The sequence below is a fragment of the Podarcis cretensis genome, assembly GCF_951804945.1.
Source record: "Podarcis cretensis genome assembly, chromosome: 14".
In the NCBI taxonomy this organism is placed as follows: Eukaryota; Metazoa; Chordata; class Lepidosauria; order Squamata; family Lacertidae; genus Podarcis; species Podarcis cretensis.
In genome coordinates this window covers 36,383,083-36,404,181 of record NC_137183.1, presented here as the reverse complement: position 1 = coordinate 36,404,181, position 21,099 = coordinate 36,383,083, and the positions used below count along the sequence as shown (strand labels likewise).

The 21,099-nt window shown below is 42.6% G+C and overlaps 1 protein-coding gene across 18 annotated transcripts in view; it reads right to left on the bottom strand.

The window, feature by feature from the left end:
• Positions 1-594: 594 nt before the first annotated feature.
• The window catches only part of GLYR1 (glyoxylate reductase 1 homolog), a 41,337-nt gene continuing 20,832 nt past the window's right edge, over positions 595-21,099 (bottom strand). For 2 of the 18 annotated variants that reach the window (XM_079952563.1, XM_079952570.1), the window contains 11 exons: positions 18,259-18,345; positions 14,641-14,697; positions 13,808-13,858; positions 13,630-13,703; positions 11,439-11,538; positions 9,874-9,966; positions 7,522-7,623; positions 6,665-6,827; positions 5,826-6,005; positions 5,209-5,333; positions 595-4,216 (listed from right to left, as the gene is read on the bottom strand). In XM_079952563.1, coding sequence (XP_079808689.1) covers positions 4,142-4,216; positions 5,209-5,333; positions 5,826-6,005; positions 6,665-6,827; positions 7,522-7,623; positions 9,874-9,966; positions 11,439-11,538; positions 13,630-13,703; positions 13,808-13,858; positions 14,641-14,697; positions 18,259-18,345 — 1,107 coding nt within the window. In that variant the 3' untranslated portion in view covers positions 595-4,141. Of the gene's footprint in view, positions 4,217-5,208; positions 5,334-5,825; positions 6,006-6,664; positions 6,828-7,521; positions 7,624-9,873; positions 9,985-11,438; positions 11,539-13,629; positions 13,704-13,807; positions 13,859-14,640; positions 14,698-18,258; positions 18,346-21,099 lie in introns of all 18 variants that reach the window. The other 16 variants (XM_079952562.1, XM_079952568.1, XM_079952561.1 and 13 more) reach the window with 11 other exon arrangements.

Here is a 21,099-nt window from a genome sequence, read left to right as displayed (position 1 = left end):
CTAGTCAGTGCAGACAGTATTGTGGTTAGATGGTCTGGTGATCTCACTCCATATAAGGCAGCTTCCTTTGAACAAGAGCACCTGCCATGTCTAGAGCAAAGCTGTTGTCTGTCACTGTTGAATGACACGGCTAGATTGCTCTTTTAAGTCCTTCAAGCCTAGTTCTGTATATTCTAACTGGCAGAGGCTCTCCGGGGTTTCACACAGAGTGTCTCTCCCCAGTATCACTTGGAGATTTCAGGGATTGAACCTGGGACTTTTGGCATGCAAAGCAGATACTCTTAACATTATTCATAAAACACAGCAGTTCTAGAGCTGACAGAGGAAAAAAAAAAGAGTAGGACAATAGAAACAACTTTAACTGGGTTGTTTTGCAAGCAGACAGGAAGAAAAACTGCCTGTCATTCTGGGATCTGAGTGTATAAAAGTGTGAAGTGTATCTTCAGTTTTAATACAGGAAAAACATAACATTGTGCTCTATGTATCAAAAGTAAGGGGTATGTTAGTCTTAACATATTTCTTTAGATTTAATGGCTGGTGCAGGGAGAGAAAAGAGAATATTGGTGGGGAGAGTTTAGAAACAGACAAGTAACATTGTGTTACCAAGAAAGGTTTTATTTCCTTTTGCCAGTAGCTTTGTTAATTGCACAAGAAAAAAAATCATTTCTTCTGTTTTTGCCATTTAATCATCACCACACATCCTATTCTGAATGACAAACGTTAATTAAAAACAAGGCAAAAAATTAAAAAAAAAATTCACAACCTTAATTAACTATAGATCAGTCATTGAAGGAGAGGGAATTAAAAGAAAACTGCTTTTTCTTACAAGCTTTCCACAAGTGTCACATTTTTTTTCTCTTTAAAAAGGAAGGATCCAAAATAAAAAGCAATTGCTAAAACAGAAATCCCCATTAAAAAGTAACTTTACAGTATTGTCAACAATATTAAGACAACAATGACCAAGCCAGTTCAATCACACAGTCTTGTAATCCAAGCTTCCCCTCCTGCAACATCAACAGCTGGAATCTGAAGGGACCCACAAAAAAAAGGATTTTGGAGAAATTGGCTCCTGAAGGTGAGAAACTGAATAGAATGAAACAGCGAGTCTTGCGGCCCCTTAAAAAAAACCACCACAAATATATTGTGGCATAAAACCTGTGGGCCATAGCACACTTCTGACCCGTGAAAGTTTATGCCACAATAAAAGCTTTAAGGCACCACAACTCGCTCCCATTTTGCTGCAAGAAATGAAGGCGGCTATTCTTCTGAAGTGGCATTTGAGACTGCAGAGTGCTCGGCCCACCCTTGGCTTCTATCTGAGAGTGTTCTCGGCTGTTCTTGGTTTATCAGTAATTGTAGAGTCCTGCAGGAAGAACCACACCCACTAGCAGATCTTTATTCTCCTTGCCAAAGAAGCCACAAGATAGGTCTTCAATACAAGGCGTTACAGTTCTGTTACTCCCACACCCAGCCTAGTTTGGATTTTTCGCTCCAAGGCAAAATAAAGTGTACTGAAGTCTGCTGTCTCTGTTTACACCTTTTAAAGTTTTCTGAAGACAGCCTTTATCACAAGATTAAGAAATCCCCCCACACACCCTGGACCTCTTCGGGATAGTACCTTAGGATCCTTAGCAACTACTTCTATCATTTACAAATCAGGCTATGTGAAGACTGCAAAATTATGTCCTCCAAAATTAAACTGCTCTTTCTGCAAGATCCTAAGCTGTCCTAGCAGGATCCAACAGGGAATCCATAAACTCACAACTGTTGTGTGATCATTTCCACCGCTCATCAAGTTAAAATTTCAGCACAGGGCAGAGTAGCAGTCTCTGATGGCTATCTATGGCCAGAGATCACACAAGCAGGAATGGAAGACCCTAGGGAGAGCAGGCTTCCTCAACCTGGTACTCTCCAGAAGATTTTGACTAATTCCCATCATGATGGCTGGAGCTGATGGGAGCTGTAGTGCAAAACACCAGGAACTGGCAAAACGCCAGTTTGAGGAAGGCTGCTCCAGAGGAACACTTAACTGGTTCTGTTTCCTTTCCCAGGCCGACTGCTAAAATACTACAGAAGGAACAAGCAACTAGAGGAGTGTGGCTTTCGTTTTTGTACAGGATCTACAAATGTGAAGGTCCTGATCAAGGTAACATCCTCGTCCATGTGGTATATTCACTACAAAATGGAAGTATGGATTACTGTGCAGATTGGGTCTGTGCATATTAGGGCTGTACAGCTGCAGGACACCCATGGAAAATGTGAAATCTGATGTGTGAACAGCAAGGGGTGTCCATCCTGCTGCTTTCCAAGTGTGAACATGGGATTCTCTTCCAAGACTAACACTGAGTTGATGTACTTAAGACATGGGGGCATTTGTACGGCACCTACTTTGTATATCCTTGCATTCCATTTTGAAAGTTCAGGAGCTGCCAGAGAGAACTCAGGACTGTTCATTTGACACCAGCCATTTTTTACATGGAATCATGTGGTCAAGTTCTGTTCGGCTCAAAGGCTCACTCTCCCTCAACGGCAGCTCTGGTTGATTCAAATAGATTTATTTGAATTCTCTGGGACTCTACTTGACTTCCAGTGAGACCCAGCATGGTAAATGGCCTCAACAGAAGGAGCCATTCCCCACTTCCCTTTATTAGGTTATTTCCAAAGTATGGGTACTTGGTCAATCTGCTGGAGCACTCACAACTTCACCAACACATGACAGCATATCAATTCAAAGCTTGTTGTCACTGCCATTCATGCAAGCAGAGTTTATTAGGCTGTATTAAAGTTCTTGCCAACAAATAAGCATATTTCCTTCACTTTTACAGAAAGGGAAACATGGAAGTCAAGATTCTGGGTTTAGATTTTGGGTCTTCCTGAAGCCATTTTCTCTTACCTTGCCCTATGGCTCTCTGGCAACATGAGAAGAATCCTAATAATCTTTGCCAACACTAACAGCCACAGAAGATTGGGTGCGCACACTGTGAATGCTCTCAGGACATAAAACCAAAGTAAGACACCAAAGTTTCTACCTTTGCTCATTAAAACACATACCAGTTCATTTTCTGAATTATAAAAAGCAATAGGGTTTTACAGCAATATTCAAGACTGGATTAACCTTTTGGGAACTGGAGTCTTTTTAAAATCAACAATGGGGAATCTGTGCCCTCCAGATGCTGGGGGACAAAAATCCCTTTGTTCCAAGACTGCCTTGGATTTGGAGTTCAACAATGCTTGGAAAGCCAAAGGCTGTTCTAAATGCATTTGGCATATCCAAGTGCCACAGACATATGCTGGATCCTGTGTACACTAAAAACTAAGCTGTCTGAATGGGAAGGGCCATGGATGGAGCCTGTTTTGGTTCTCGCAACTAATTCCACTGAGATACTGAGGTGGGGAATATCCGAAACTACAATGCTAATTTTAGCCCTGTCGCCTTCTTGATTGTGACTGCTTCCCTCCTAGGGAAAAAAAGAGGAGCCAGGTTCCCAGGGTCTAGACCAGGCGTGGAAAATCACTGGCCCTCCAGATGTTGCTGAACGACAACTCCCATCACGACTGGGCCACTGATCTTGCTTGTGGAAGCTGTAGTGCATCAGCATCTAGAGGGCCTAAGATTGAGCCACCCAGGTTCACAGGCAGGTGGAGACAGCCTTCTTTCAATTGTCCCTAGTGCATAAGAGAGGACAATGAACACATTACCCACAGCAAATAAGTGAAACAGCATTAAAAACAAACAAACAACTTCTTGAGGACACTGGTACGAAAGTGAACACCAGAAGAAGCCAAGCAGCAGACTTCCTGGCAAGAGTCGCCTCAGGGTTTCTGAGATGACCTGCAGCCAATTCCATCCTGTGACTCTGAGCATGTGGTATAATTTGTTGTCAAGAAGGCAATGATCCAAGCCCTTTCCCTCCTACTCTTGCTGCTGCTGGCACAGGAAGGCTTGCTGTAGAATCTGCCCTTGTGGCAGATCCCAGGAGAGTTTTTGTATTTTAAAAAAGGAAAAACAATTGAGGAGAGGTGGGGGGAAGAAAAAGAGAGAGAGACAGAGAGACAGAGATGGACTGGTCCAGAGTTAAAACCCAGTATTCATCATCATCATCATAATTAATAATCATGGTATTAACAAGAATGGGGTAGCCTAGTGGATGTAGGCCCTGTACACAGCAGACATGTCATTGTCAGATTGGTCCAATGCTTTTGCTCGTTTGTAGACCTGAAGAAAGAGAAAGGCAATAAGAGAGCAGTCCTTTCTGAAAGCAAGTATTCTCATAATACTATTGGTTTCCCACTAGAATACAGAACTGCCTCAGCAATATCTATAAACACTTCCCTTCAAGGAACACTATGTGAGTTGGGGAATTGGGGCCACAGCCAGCACCTATGTGTAGCTCACTATGAGGAAAAGCCTGCTGGCCATAATTAGCCCCAACAAAGCTTCCCCCCATAGGAAAGACGATATTGTGTCATGTAAAAGAGCCAAAATATTGCATTAAAATATAAACTTTCAACAGCCATAAGCAGTATTAAATCACCAAACTCTAAACCAGGATGGGCAACCTGTGGCCTTCCAGATGTTGTTAGACTTCAGGCCTGCCAAGCATGGCCAGGGATGATGGGAGTTGAACAACAAATGTTCTACAGGTTTACTTTTAACCATGAGAACCCAATGCAAACAAAAATGTTTTACAATGCTTTGAAAAAATGGCTGAACCCCAGAGGACTTGGCAAATCAAGTAAAGAGTATCATAAACAAGGGGCACCATCAAGATCACCTTCCTATAAGTGACTGCTGTCTTTTGAAAAAAGGTGTGTGTATGGAATTATCAAGAGAAACGACCAGGGTTGATGTGAAGCATGGAGATGTGAAGGCCCATTAAAAATAGGTGAAAAAATGGTTGTTTCCCATCTACCTCTTTTTCCCAGCCATCACTTTATCTAAGCAAGTGTGATGTGTCCCTCTGGCGAGCATGGTGGGTGGTCCAGCCTATTTCCAAACTTTGAAGCTAAGAAGGAGGGTGGGAGTCCTTTGCCAGTGAGCCATATCTCTAAAGTTGGAAGGCTGGGGGCCGCGTGGCCAAGGCACCCAAAGAGGCTTGGCCATGCAGGGCCAAAGTGGCAACTCCCCTGACCTTTACAAAAGGGGAATCAGGAGCTCTCCTAAAGATGGAACTGGAGCAAGAGAGGAGGTCTGGGCAGCACACATACCTCATTGGCTGCAGCTGCCATGGGAGTTGGGTGGTTAACAGAATCGCCTAGTGCAATGGCTAATCTGAGATCCTTCTGGATGTATTTCAGGTAGAAATCTGGTTTAAAATTTCCTTGCAGGATGTCTGAAAGAAAAGAAAAGAAACAGTGCTGACTTGCTTTCTCTCTTCCCTTGCAGATTTCACTAGTGCCAGGATCAAACTGACCCTGCTTAAAGACATCAAGTAGAGTGAGATTGCTACTCTAAAAGTGATCTTCAAGGCAGCTATCTTTCCTAACCCCCCTTTTGGTGACAAAACCTAGGACACTGCTAAACTGTGACCCTCCCCCAAATATGGACTTCCTGTATCACCCCATATTTTTAAAAGCCTGGCTGTGAAGACAGATGAAGTAGCAACAAGCATGCAATGTTCAGGGGATAAAATCTTTGGCTTGGATGTGGGAGTATGAATCTGCAGCAAATCCATCCTACACTACACTAATGGAATAGTGAATCCCAGAAGCAATGCTTATCTCCTCTCCCCCACTCTTTGAACCCCACTATGCAACTGTTTGGTGACACTTAAAAAGAGAAACTAGCTTTCTGGTTAAGAAGGAAAGATGGGAGAGAACTTTACTTTGGCACTTCTGGTCCAAGAAGATGCTGGCGAGCTGTCCCTGGTTGAGGATATCCAGAAGAGTCTGCTGCGACTGACCAGTCACTTGAGCCAGAGTTAGTCCTTCTGCTATTGTGGCCATGAAGCTTCCTTGGACCATGTTCACAATGAGCATCATCTTGGCAGCATTGCCCACTTCCCCTGTGAGAGAGGCACACACTGTTGGACAGCTCTATATAAGGAAAAAACCAAGAACCTGCACCATGCCCACTGACATCTAAGCCGTTCTGAAAGACACCCAGTGAAAGCAACCACATCTTTGGTTTGGGGTGGGTGGACTGAATCCCTAATATAAATGCGTGCATGACAGCAACATGGAAGTGGCCAGAAAAGGGGGCCTAACAGCAGGTGGGAGCATAGTGGGCTTATGTGTGCTCCGCAGTTGTGCACGTGACTCCTTACACAACCCTTCTGCAAATCAGGGGTTGCCTGTATCACTGCTTTAGACAGATGCTGGATTCCAAAACAATTTTTTTTTTTTTACCACAGTTTTGTGTTCTCTTACCTAAACATGCTGAGGGGGAGACTCACCTTCCTATTCCACCTCTCAGAATGGAGATACTGATAGCAAGGGTAGGCAACACAGTGCCCTCCAGATCAACTCCTGATTACTGGCCATCAGCTGGCCTGGAGCTGCTGGGAATTTTAGTTGAACAACAGTGTGGAGGACCACAGATTGCCCATCCTTACTATACAAATCGAGGCACACTAAAGCCAACTGAATTCAGTGGGCTTAAACTATATTCTGCCTATGATCAGCCTACTATGATTCTTTTCAGCACTGGGATGGAAGGTATTACCTAGAAAAAAAGAGGTTTTCCCCATTGCTTGGAAACAACTACTGCAGTCTTCATATAAGCCCCTGTCACCGGCAGCTAGTATCACCAGCATGCCATCATTAGAGAGTTGTTGGTTCCCTGAAACTGGTGCCTCCAGGAAGCGACCACCCCTGGATACGATCACCTGGAAGAAACGAGAAGAAATGTCCCAATTAAATGGGGCACACACATACGGCACCAACCAAGAGGTCAAAGAGGAAAGCTATGTCTTGAAAACCATCAGGAAATACAGGAAACCCCAAGCACCTATTAATGACAGGAGCACCCATGAACTCCCTCTAGCCATTGGGTTAACCTGCTGTGGTGACACTGATGTTGAAAACACCCCATATATTGGCTAATGTTGACTATGTCAGCAGGAGACTACTGACAGTGCAGCCACTTTTGAGGGAACCGAAAGGTCACATCAATTTAGGAGCAGCCAACTTGGTGCCCTCCAGTTGTTCATGGACTCCAACAGGGCACCACACTGGCTACCATTTCTTTAGATCGAAGAAAAAGTTCAGAGATCCTAAGGACAGTAGGCAGGTGCATGTGTGTGCAAAAGGGCATACAGTTTGCAAGAAGGAAATGGGCAAAGAAACTTTGACATGGAGAGAACGTGGTACAGGGAAGTGAGGAAGACTTCTACAAATCATTTGAATAAAAAATCCGAATCTCTGGTTACAGGTCTCAATTTTTAGCTTGCAAATTGCCTGGCTCTTTTAAGGTAGAATTTGCATGTAGCGGAAAAAGAGTGAATGAACACTATCCTGAAGGAGAGCTAACCCTATTACATGATTTAAAATAACACCAGGCACTCAGTTTGCAATGCTTACCTGAGCCAGTTCTGTAACAGTGTCTGCATCCACGGTGGACATGTCCACGTAGCACTTTCCTGGACGTATACCCTGGAGCACTCCACTAGGACCAAGCACCAGCTGTGGGAATAGAAGAGCGCCAAAGCAATAGGATGTCTGCAAAGGAAACCCACCTATGCCAATGCTAAAGGGCCTCCTGCTAACCATCTCTGCACAAGGGCTTGCTGAAAGTGCCCCCATGACTTGAGTGGCCTCAACATTGTTTACCTTGTAGGATGCTGCTATTCACTTTAGACAGAGGATAGTTTTAAGGAAGCTCTAACAAAGGATCAGGAAGATGATGGCATTACTGCCTTGGGCTACATTTTCTCTCTATCTTGGATAAGGGATGTCTGGTTGTAGCTCCATTAGGATGTGTTACTATTTGCAGTTCCAGGCAGAGGGGAGGAACTGGACCACACAGAATTAAGACTAGTTTCTCACAGGGTCAGCCGAGCATGCGCACACATCTGCAGTGCTATACTGCAGCACCTGTATAAAACGGAAACTCAAAAGGAATCCAAAATTCATGCAGCCCAACTTCTTACTCAAGGATGAAACCTCCCATTCTATTAACTTCACAGCCTTGCAGTTACATATATATAAAACAGCAGGGGTAAGATTTGATTGATGTGTTGACATTGTAGGGCTCTGGATTGGGTGCTGGTTATGACAACTGGCCATTTAAAATGATATGGGGAGGGAAAATCCTTTTTAAAAAAGGTAGCAGATGAAGAGTTGCCTAATTCCTGGGCTAGATGGACCTGGACTGACCTGGAACAATGGTAGCTTCTTAGGTCCTATTAGGAGGGGCAGACCATACATTTTGTGGTACTCTACTTCATATTACACTCAGCCACACAATTATTTTTGTGTATTTTACTTGTATTGTGCATTGGTTGAGTTGTATGGATAACATGAGCTTATGTAGGACTCTGGAGCAAAATCACTTAATAAATAGAAAAATATACTCAGCTGTGCCAGGGGATTCTCTGCTGCTTTTCTGAGATTTTGCTAAGCACAGATAACAGTTTTTCAAGCCTACTCTTACAGCCACATAAGAGCTACAAAACTTGCAGCACAAGCACAGTCCTCTTTATTCCACCCTCTATTAGTAGTCTCGGGTTTTAGGAGTGTGCTACTGGGAAAGCACACACTAATCAAGCTCCATCTGACCTCAGCCTTTCAGACCGAGGTTCAAGCTCCACCTCTTGATGGTCTCATCCAAGTCACTCTCAGCCTCTGTTCCTCAGCTGTAAAATGGGGACAATAGCAACCTCTCACAGGGTTGGCTGCGGTTATGGAAAAGTCACAATAAAGTTATCTAAAACTTTTTAAACTTTGAAGTGATACAATTTGCTTCTGTGGCTGATTGTGGTTATCCTATCCCACAGCGCGAACAGTGCTTTATTTGTTATATATATTGCCTTTAGACTACAGCCTTCAAAGAAGATTATGAAAATTATAAACATACACTACACCAGCAACCACACAAAATGAAGAAAACAAAACGCAAAAGTAACCAGCTCTGCCCAAACCTACTGTGAACGATTCCAGTCATTTGACAGAAAAGCCTTTAGAAGGAGATTAAGCATTTGGGCAGAAAATATCAACATACAGCCGAAAAGACAGGCTGACCTTGCTCTAAATACTAGAGCCATGTTTTGATACTCTGATCAGCTTCCACCCATGATTTAAAACTGGGAGGCACACTTCACACTTAATTCTCACAATTTCTGTTCCCAGAACAGCGGCCAGGCTTCCTCCTTGAAACTACCATTACCTCCTATTTCCCCCTTCCCAGTCAAGGCAAGACAACAGTGATGCTTCTGGGCTTTTCCTGCATCCATCAGCAATTGCATAAGGGAATCCTAGCACACACTTATTTCAATTGAATATTCTGATACTATTCAAATAGTCTAATTCTAGCATGTCCTTATATATATGCTAAGTAAAGAGTGAGGAGGGTTAATCAATGTTGCATGGGTCCTCAATGCTTTAAGGAGCACAGAATGGAGGACACCTCCAGTTTACTATTTTTTTCATGGCACACTTCAGCCTCTCTTGCAGTACCTGGCATGCCCTGATGCACAGTTTGGGAATTACTGTACCAGACAAAATTTTGGGCATCCATTACAATGAGGAATATGATTTCTGCAATTTCTTGGCTTAGAATTAAAGAGCAGCAGAGATTCATGACTGGAATCCATGGAGGGATTCATTCATCAGTAGTCAGTATGTTTTGGAAGAGTTTTTGGTCATGGAAAGTCAGCGCTGTGTACAGCACTGTGAGAAAGGTGGGAGCGCGCAAGAAAAAGAGATAATCCTTACATCCTTGGCTGCCTTTGGATCAGATACGCAGGCGAAAGTGATGTCACAGGTGGAGACCACTTCAGCGGGGGTTCTTCCCAACCTTGCCCCCTCCTGGATGAACAAATCACACTGCAAAAGTCACAGACCCAAATGTAAGAAATGGAAACCACTGAATAATAAAGGTCAAAGCTGGCTTCGCTCTACCAGGGACCCTGATGTGCCCATGGTGAACTGAAGAGGATTGCATCCTGGACCACATTCACATGAACAAAATGAAACAGGGCTAGGCTATTTAGAAGAACCTTGTTTTCTGGGGTGTGGAGATCACGTTCAGTGATGTCAGGTTCTCTTCTCTGCTTTCTAGAATAGTTAGCTATCCTCTTACTTTAGGCAGTGCATTTCAAGGAGTATTCCAAAGACCCCAGGGATTCCATAGCAACTTATCAGGCCCACAGCTCAGGAGGCCAATGATAGCAGGCTACCTTCTAATAGCCAAACAGGTAGCAACAGCTAGAGCCCAGTTCCAAAACACAGCCCATGAGGGCTGGTGGGGAATAGAAAACCTCACCTGTCCTGAATGACAGAAGACAACCTGCTACTTTCTACTGGTGGCAGTAGCTGGGGATGGGTCCTGGCACTAGCTTTCATCATCTCTGTGTGGGCACTGAACATTTGGGCCATTCCCCTGCTGTCACAGGCTACTAGATGGTAGCTCCAAAACCAAGTCTCTTGATTGCTTTTACCCCAGAATAAGGGGGGGGGGACCATTGTGAGTTTGATCACTGTTTTTAAGAATTAGACATGCACACTATCTCTCACTCCACTGTGCTCAAGCAATCTATAGACTAGCCATTCCAGCTGGCTGTAGCAGAGGGGCTTCAGGGTCCACTCCATTGACTCTGCTGAGACAGGCTGCCACTGGCCTCCTCTCATTCAACTCTTCCCATTCAAAAGCTACTTATGTGTTCACTACGAACTGATGCCTGAGTCAGCTTCTCTTCCTCTTCCCTCTTGTGTTGTATCTGTTAGGTTGCAAGCCTGAAGGGACTGGCTTGTATGTTACTTATCTCATATATAAGCTATTCCACGAGCCTTTTTGGCTGAAGGGCAGGGTAAACCAATGCTTCAAATAAATAAATCCATCTCCAAAAACTTGATACAAGAATGATGTGGGCACAGCTGTTCCAGAGATCAGAAGGCAGAGCTTCTGCTACTAGCCACAAAAATAGCACAAAATGAGAGGAAAGAACATGAAGCAGAGGGAAGGAAAATGTTACCATGGCTACTACGTTCTGCTGTGATAATTTAAGCTGACTTTGTCACAGCAGTGGTGGAGCTCAGAAATGCATGCCTCAGACGTGACTGACAGAAAGGCATACTTTTTGTCTAAATGGCTTCTCCTCATTACTATACTTCCAAGCTCAGTGAAACCCCACTGTTCACATTTGGGATGATGGCTTAAGGTCAGCCAAGCTGAAAGTTGCCACAGCTTCATAATGAAGTTTCTCTGCAGATGCATAAGCTTACTAGGTGACTAAGATCATGTATGATATCGTCTCATACTTCCCAAAGAATGAACTCACCTTTTCAGCAGTCCGGTTCCAGACCGTGACAGTGTGACCCATTTTTAGTAAGTTGGACACGATGCCGCTCCCCATCAGGCCAAGGCCAAGGAACCCTATCCTGGGGAGGAGAGAAGGAAGTTTGTAGTGTTGGAAATTTGCATAAGGGCTTAATGTGAGGTTGGAGATATAGAAGCAGAGGCTCTTCGAGGCCTTGTGAGGTTCAAGCTTCATGGAAACAAGACATACAGAGGCAGGCAGCAAAGTGCGTAATTCATAGTAACAGAGGATTTATTGAGTGAGCACCAATGTTCTCAGGAGCAGGAACACCAAAAGGATCACATTTATATCCCTAGCAAAGAGCCAATGGCTGACAGACATAAAAAAATCTGCTCTATACAGCATGCCTAAACAAGCAGTCTGGACTTAAGAGACATTACTTTCTGCTCAGGCAGGTAAGAGAACCTCATCCTAGGAGAACAAAGAACTGGGTCACAAAGTCATACTCACTGATAGCACAAAACGGACTAGGACGCTGCAGTGAAAAATGTCTTGGGTCTGCATGTGCAAGGTCTAAATTTGAGTACAGTTCAGCAATGACTGGGCAACTCCCTCTCTTAGCTAGTTTGCCTCAGAAGGCTCAACACAGCATTTGGTATCCTGGTGCACAACTCACAGATCAAAAGTCACTTATTTTTTGTAAATCTTTCTACCATGCCACTTAAAGAGAATTAAGTGCTTGTTTAAGCTACAGTTCACATGTTAGCAGCCACTCTGGTTTCATGCTTAGGAAAAGCCACTGCTAACATGCAACGTTTCTTATCCAAATTAATAAGGAGGGGAGGGGGGTATTGGAAGAATTTTGGTTGAAAGGGCCCTGCATGCACTTTAAGTAAACTATAAAGAGGCAGTGGCAAGAACAAGGGATACCAGAATGGAACAAAGACAAATTACCCTTGGAAACTTACAAAGAGTACAAGTGACTGTTTCCCTCCTCAATTAACAAAGGCGTTTCAAAACTGATCTTAATAAAACTAACACATTTTAGCTTCCTGTATGTCTGCTGTTCAGTTCACAGCTGGCAGCACTTGCAATGCTTAACTAAACCACCATGAGAGGCTTGCGGCAAGCCACTGCTAAGACATTTTCACACTAACAGAGCCCAACCCAGAGGGATGCATTGTCTGCTTCCGAATTGCTAAGGGGAAAGGGTTTACCTGAATACTTTCATTGTTATATATTAAGTTTCCCTTCAGCAAGCCTGAAAAACGGACATTCCGAGACAGCTCCAGCAACAAACAGGCCACAGCCTGTTCTGCATCGGAGCAGGAGGGAAATTGCTTCCGAGAGCGAGGCAGGAAGTGCAACTGTAGCTCCTGTCACTCTAAAGAGGGGGAAGCACAGGAAGTGCCAGAGGACACAAGTGTCACAGAGTGCAGTTCTTGGAAGGTACAATGCTTCCGCCTCTACCCATGTGTCTGGTGGTTTGGGGTTGGTGGTTAAACAGATTAGGCCACCTGACCTGCCTTGCAGGACAATGCTTTCACCCACATATAGACTGGGCAACTCCCAGCACATTCATGCAACGACCCTAGAGTTGTGATAAAAGCAACTTTCATTTTTCAAAATGCATTCATCGGATCAGTAGGCAGGCTCATTACGATACCCAGGAAGTCTTACTAATTTTGTTTCTCATAGTTTGATCATGCTCTTCTTCAAGAAACTCATTGCTTTTGACTTTCTTGCATCTCTTGGAGCCTTTTTTTTAAAAAAAATATCCTGGAAGGCCTTTGCAGCTATTTAAATTTCTAATGTTTAGACTAGCCAGTTACTTTAGTGATTCTCTGTATTGTTTTTAATGGTGTTTTATGTTTTGTTGTACATCACCCTTATATTTTATAATATGGTAACACAGAAATACTTTTATAAAAACACAAACTCACTCAGCCATTCCTCTTTTAACAACCATCCTAAAATATTTATCCCAACTGATATCTGCTTTGAATCTGAATTAGTTTTCCATATGTGATCTTATTTTCAACTGCTGTAACACATATAACTATGGTGTTTAAAAATGTTTTATATATGCAATTGTTATAACTGTTTACATATATGTACCATATGTGTTATATTGCAAATTGCTCCTTAAGCCAACAGGCAGACATGGCAGACTTCAGAATCAGAAGTAAATGAAAGAAAATGAGGTTCTTACTTCTTGTCTGTGGGAGTGATGCTGCCATTGATAGCTGTGCTGTCGGCTGCCTGGATAGACGTGGACCCTGTTTCCTAAGGGGTAGAAAAAACACAGCCATAAAATATAATTTTACTTTACAGAAACAGGCAGTCTCAAAACTTTAATGCAGGCAAGTAAAAAAGGAAGTCTGCTATACCTCTTCACACACCTTCAGCTTCTTTGTGATGGCTTGGTAGCAAACAGCCGGCTGCATAGAGAGGAAAAGGAAAACAACAGATTTGGGGGAAAACTCTTTTGCTGTCTTGCAGGGCAAGTATACCTATATACTCAGCATGAATAGACAATTATGAGCAAGCCAGAGACACCCCACCCTACTTTCTGTATGAGAAAAATAGTTCTGTTCTTATGTTCAACCCTTTCCCTCCAGGGCAATTCCAGATAACACTGTGAACTCATAGGTGAAGAACCAAGCTTAGAGAGATCTGGCAAAAAAACCCCAAGTGTATACCTTGATATGGTAATAGTAAATAATTATTGCAGGAGAGCAGCAGCAGGTCAGTGGGTAGAACACTCGTTTGCATACAGAAGGACCCAGTTTCAATCACCAGCATTGGAGATCAGCTGCCAGTCAGTGGAGAGTCTAGGCTTAGGGTGATACTGAGCTAGATGGATCAATGATCTGGTTTAGTATAAGGCAACATCCTATTTCCTACTCCCCAACCATGCTCCCTTAGGATGGAGGAATCTTTATGAAATGCATGTGGGGTGGAATAAATGACTGTTATCTCCCTATAGCTGCCTTATGCGCAAGCTCTGGTGACCTGCTCCATGAACTTTTAAAATCATACCTGTCCCATATGTACATGTGAAAAACTGCAGTTTCTCAAGGAAATCTGAGGATGTCACAGCTCAACTTTAAAGGCGTTTTCACTTATGAATGCCAAAGCAAAACTAATGAAACCTGGCACAGAGACTTCAACTCCTGAAGTGCCACAAGCAATGAACTCATCAGCCAAACCTATTGCTCACCTTCTCTGTCTGGCTAAGCAGGAAGTGATGGAAATGAGGGTCGCCATCTTTCACAGGCTGCAATTGCAAAGAGGCAAACTTAGAAACCAAGGCAACCAAACTTCAAGTCTGAAAAGCCTCCACACACATTTTAATGGGTCGTCACTTTCTCAATTCTGAGGAGACTCCTTGATGTCTGCCACAGACTAGCAAGAGTCTTGTTTTTATCTCTGTACCTAATACAGGATGTGTGTCAAGAAGTTATCATTATGCTTGGTAATAGAGGTGGGAATTAAGAGAGTCCAGGAGAGGCAGGCTGGGGAGTTCAGCTCAGAAAGAATTGGCAGGAGAAGGAAAGTAATTTCCAGGACATAATACACACAGTAGCCTCTTCAGTGAAAGCCACCCATGGCAACATTATAGGAGGCTGCTTGAGAATGACTCCTTGGGATATATTTAAGCTTGTGATATATCCCATAAAAGCACTTTCCGTTTAAAAACAGGACTCATCTGAATGTATTGGTTTCTAAGTTGCAATCCTAAACACACTATTAAGCAGCAAGCAATTTACTTCTGCTACAGGTCTGTGCTCTCAAATCTTTTTTTTTAATAAAAAAATAAGTCACTTAGGAAGCCTTTTTTTTTTTGTCTGAAGAGCGGTTTATTACTGCTTTAAATAAATCAGTTAAGCACTACCCATTCTAAGAGCATGTTCATGTTAGATGGAAATCATCAATTTAAGTGAAATGTTTCTGATAAATATTAAACGGTGAGGGACACAGTTTGCCAACTCCATAAACCAAACTAAAGTGATATCTCAGAAACTACTTTGACTACTTTTTTTATCTTCTGCCTCTTGGCACCAGCCACTATCAACTCTTCAACTAATAATTGGTCTAATCATCCTTACCCCTCCTTATATTTTCTACCAATGGTCCACACAACAGAGAGAAAGACAAGATTCAATTGGTATTGCGTTAACAGTGTAATAGGTTTTGATGTTCGTCATCACTGCCTCTTTCCATATGAACCAGCCCAGATACAGAGATCATCCTCTGAAGCCCTTCTTTGTGTGCTTCCTCCACGAAAGGACCAGAGGGTGGAAACACAAAAATGGGCCTTTCCTGTGGTGGCTCCCAGTTTGTGGAATGCCTTCATTACCTATCTGCAGACGCCAGGCAAAAATGTTTCTCTATAACCACGTCTTTGGCTGCTTAACATTCTATGGCTGTTTAAATGTATTTGCAGGTGGGAGATTACTGGTTTGTTTTTGTTTTATTATATATTTTGGGTTCACATTTTGTGTTTTTATGTTGTGAACCACCCTGTGATCTTCGGATGAAGGACGGTATACAAATCTGACTAATAACAAACAAACAAGCAAACAGATAATTGTGATAAATAAAATTTGGTTTGGAACGAAATTTGTATTTAAAAACCCTGCAAGCCAAATGCAAAGATGTATTTAACTTTTTGTGTAGTTTGGCCCTCAGAACTGAGCAATGAAGGGTAGGAGGGGAGGGGAAATTGCAGGGAGAATCACGTGACAAGACTTCTATCAGCCAACAATTCCATGAGTTCTATCCCCTTTCTGCTGTTGGACCTAGTACAGGAGTAGCCCATGTGGTGCCCGCCCCTCCAGGCATTGTTAGACTGTAACACCCTTCATCCCTCACCAGTGGTTATGCTGGCTGGGGCTGATGGGAGTTCAGCAACAGTGGAGGGCACCACATTGACTAACCCTGCCCTACCAACTTTGCCAACTGCTGCATTCTTTATAGGAAGTCCTGCTGCCTCCTCACTGCTGCCAGAGGGCTGTAAAGTAGTAGACCTGGAGCCCCAGACAATCACCTGTGCTGCTAAGCTTCTACCCTTACCTCATAGCTTATGAGTATTGCATTTCAAAGATCAAAGAGGCAACAATGAACATGCTGAGCTACGCAAAAAGCAAATTCTGAACATGATGTGTGTTTGCCTTTGGATTCTTTTCTCCTTTCTTTCTAAGACAGACCTGCATGACTTCTGTGTTGCATGGAGTTTGCCTGGTAGTGTGAGGGGTCATTCTTTACTATAACTGCATAACATTGGAGTCTAAGGGGTGGGAGAGGATAGGAAATTTGAAGTTGAGCATGCTAGTGTTTCTGGGGAGGAGAAGAGCGATGTCTTGCTCTGCATTGCTTCACTTTGTGGGTCTCATCCCCATTTCCCAAACCCCCAAAATATGGAAGCTATTTATGATTACCACCTGGTGATGAAAGACAGGAACATATCTGTTCATGTTCACAAGTTATATTTTTGCATTTCAGCCACTATGTTCATAACGTAACAGCTTTTTTTGTGTATTTCCAAAGTGAGTTTCTCAGAGAACACTTTACAAGTAAGTAAACAGGGAATGAGCCTTACTGAAATTGATGGGCCTTGCTTTTGAGTAAACATATATAAGGACATGCTTATAGCTTGCTTCTCAGGCCTGGCATGCCTCGTGCAATAGTAATCTGAGACCTTTAAATACAAGTAAATGCACTGTTCATGGTATGTGATTTAAACCATTTTAAAGAGCTGACCTAAGAAATGACTTATATAAAAATATTTTTATTATTTATATTCATTTAATTTTAAAATGTTTTAAGAAGCTAAGGCATAGCTCTTAGACTAATTGAACTAGGCTATTAGATGAAGACTACTATTGTCATCTTAAGACTGAAAGACTGCAGAATGGGTTTTGTCAGCAATGAGGAATGACCAGATCCCAAGCTCCTCACACACACACACCCAGACCATTTTGATAGGTAAACAGGGCTACACAACTGTCAATCACCTGACATCACCATGGCACCAGGCGACCCAACTTAAAGCACTAATGCATGGAAAAGTAACGCCTCTTCTACAGTGGGCTGGTATGTATGCAACCGTAAACTATGGTTTGGTACTATGTACATGTGCTGGAATGAGCAATGGCAAATCATCTTCTCCCATGCAACCAGGAGGCCTTCTATAGATTTGAAATCTAACTTGTCTTCACAATATAACTGTGGTTTAAAACAAGCTTTGGTTAAATTGAGCAAGCCAGCTTCATAATCCACGGTTAGTAGTTGGTTTGCTCAGAAGCTGACCAAAACATCTTTAAACCACAATGCCTGGTTTGCACATAATAGCCAGGTTTCAATGGAAGCAAATCTAAATGCTGCAGAAATCCTTCTCTTGGCTGATGGTGAGTAAAAGGCTTTATTCAGGTTTGTTTCAGTTCATGCTAAACCATGGTTTAGTGTTATTTTAGAACGAGCCCAGTGGCTCCTCCTCTTGTTTCCCTTCGCCCATATGAAACAGACAGTAACCAGGGCAATGCAGAGATGGGTACAGGAATAGGGACAGTAAGAGAGAGGAGATGAAGTAATACAAGAGGTGAGTATTTGAAACTGGAAAAGGGGCATGATGCAAGTCATGCACAGAGAGGACTGGAAATGGAAGAGCAAGGAAGGAAAGGGTCTCTTGCACAAAATATGGGGAACCAAGCCTTCCATTAAGAACCTCTGATGTATGCAAAGTAGAGGATTACTGTGTTCCACCCCTCTGTGCTTCGTACAACAGCAGAAATGCTAGAATTTTTTCCACTGAGGAAAAGACAAAGAATTAAATCACCTCGCTTACACTCGGTGGCCATTTAAAGCCAGCCATGGTGCCAGTCATCATTCTCTTCACTGTGCTTGATTCAGGGATTGTCAGATCCTGTGAAGCAAGGAGGAGATTGAATAAGAACAAAGTTTACGGACAGAATCCCAAAACTCTGTGCGCAGGATATTTGAATAGCAGCTAAATGAATATGTAGCAAATATAATGAAGCATATTTTCCTCTTCCACATCCCCAATCATTCTTTGGAAAATGTTGCTCTTACAAAGGAATACAACTTCCAAAATCAAGTAGTAGAACGTGCTTGCAAAATGGCATATGAAAAACTCAGTGGAAGAAAGGGGTTTGCGCTAGGAGCAAATGGCTGGGCTGGTTAGGAGAGTGTCATCTCTCATGTGCAAAAAAGGAAAGGAATGAATGGTGAGGAAGGGTCCATCTGTATTCTATACACAGAGGACAGAGAAGTGTTCTCTTTCCCAAGGTCTGAGCTTATAGTATTTGGTGAAAGTTGGGCAAGTAATAATTTATTGGGGCCAGCTTTTAATGGGTAGTGTTAAATGAGACCAGAGATAATTTGAATTCTGGTAACGTACAGTATTTTTTAAAAATGGGTTAATTTATTGATTTGATTTAATTTCTGTTATATCTAGGAACTTGGGGTGGGTGGCATGGACAATAAATCCAATAAAAGCAAATTAACCAAAATAAGCAAGGACTTTTAGCAGCTTCAAGGTGACTCAAAGCAATCAAGCAATAATCCATGCAGCAAGATCCTATTGTAAACTTGGAAGCAAGTTCCCACCCCACCCCCAGGTTCACTAAGACTTACACCCTATTAGGTGTGTTTAACATCGTGAACGTAACATAATCAATGCACATGACAATGATTCAATACATGATATCCAGCAAATTTCACAAGCCAGGATGACATTTATTTCCAAGAAGGATTCCCTCATCTTATCTTATTTCTCTCTGCCATTATTGTCATGGAGAAAGGTACTGAGAACACAGTAACCTCTTGTTTTATATATATATAAACATCAATTTGCATCCCTTTCCTTGACTCAAACAGAACCCACCCTTCACCTCTAACCTAGTTTCTTCTTAACGGGTCCCAATTTCTGGAATGAAGAATTGTGCCAAAAGCACATTACACTCTAATCTATATCTACTGCTGAGGGAGAAGGAAAGCGATGAACAAAAGACAAAATCTTTACTGGTTTTGGAATCTTGGCCAATTTTCACTGCATGTCTTCTAAGCACCACCACTTTTTGCTTTCTATTTTAATAAATGATCTGGCTAAGATTTTTAGGTTTTTCAACAGACCAAAACATTATGATTCATATTATCAACCTTGGCTATTCTAAGCCACTATTCTTTTTATATGGTAGTTCTTACAACTCTACCATCAATCTTCAGCTGGGCCAAGTCCACACATTGGCAACCCTTATTAAGTATTAAATCCCTTTGGTGTAAGAGTTGCAAGAGTAACAAAATAGCCACCCAGTCACATAATAGGAACTTATCTTTTGCTAAACAAATGCTGGATTTAGATGGTTACAATCCTACACATACAGTAGTTACCTAAAATGAAGTGAACTTGGTGGAAATTACTTTTGAGCGAACATGTGTCAAGTTGATGGTAAAGATGCCCTTGCTTGTCTTCTCAAGCCTGTGCCATCTGGTTCTATCCACTCTGCAGTAAATTCCTTCAGTTTGTATGTATATAAGTATTTTGTATATTACATATACATGGGGGGCTGGACTGTAGATGCTGCTTTGGATAGGGCGGTAGAGAGATTACCCTGAATGATAGCAGAACCTTCCCATTCCTTCCAAACCTATGATCAGGAACAATCATTTTCATCTCCTACCCCTGGAACCACCATGTATTTGCGTACCATGTAAAATGCATGTATATGATACTGGATCTCTTGAATATAAACAAAGAGCGACCAAGAGTCATCCAATACTGCTCTGCAACCTCTAAACATTGTGTGTGGATGTGATGTGATGACTGGTGTCACAGAATTGTAGAGTTGGAAGGGACCCGAAGGGCCATCTAGTTCAACCACCTGCACTGTAGGAAGTTTCTCCCCAGTGTAGGGGTTGAACTCACGACCCTGAGATTAAGAGTCATACGTTCTACCCATTGAGCTATCACCTTGAAAGACATCTGTAGGGATTGAAAGGTGGGTATAAATTATTTTACAACAGCCACCTGAAGGTGTAGAGGGAGTTGGCACAGCCTCATCATAATCTAGGGAGCATTTTATCCCATCACCATCTTTGGAATCTGGTGACAACAATAACTCTACTACCCTCCTACATTAAACCTCCCATCTCCACCACATTTTAAGTAAAAGGCCAAACCAACCAACCAACAAGTGTCCATTTAGTGCACAGATTAAAAGACCTCTCAGTGAGATGTTTTCTAGTCATCTTCTACAGCAGCTTGCAATCCCTTTTGATTTTAAGCAGAGTGAGATTCCACAACAGTGACAAACCAGGACCATTTCAGTTGCCAAGAGGACTTGGACTGTCACAGCCAGTGCTATCTATACAAAGCCTGGTCCAACAGCCATTCTTACAAAAGCAGGGCTCTCCTCCACTGGAACTGGGCTCCCACTCTCTTTCGATGATTACATTTTGAAAAATTACTGAATATTCTTCAATGGGCAAGAGAGTATGCAGCAGTGGTTGTTGAATGAGCAGCATCATCAAGAAGTCTGTTGCTTTCAGTAGCCTCTTTTCTTTCCAAACTTCTTGATGCTGCTGCTCCATCAGCCAGAAAATCCATGCATAACTGCCAACTTTTCTGCAATCAACCATGTAAAAAGGGACACCCCCC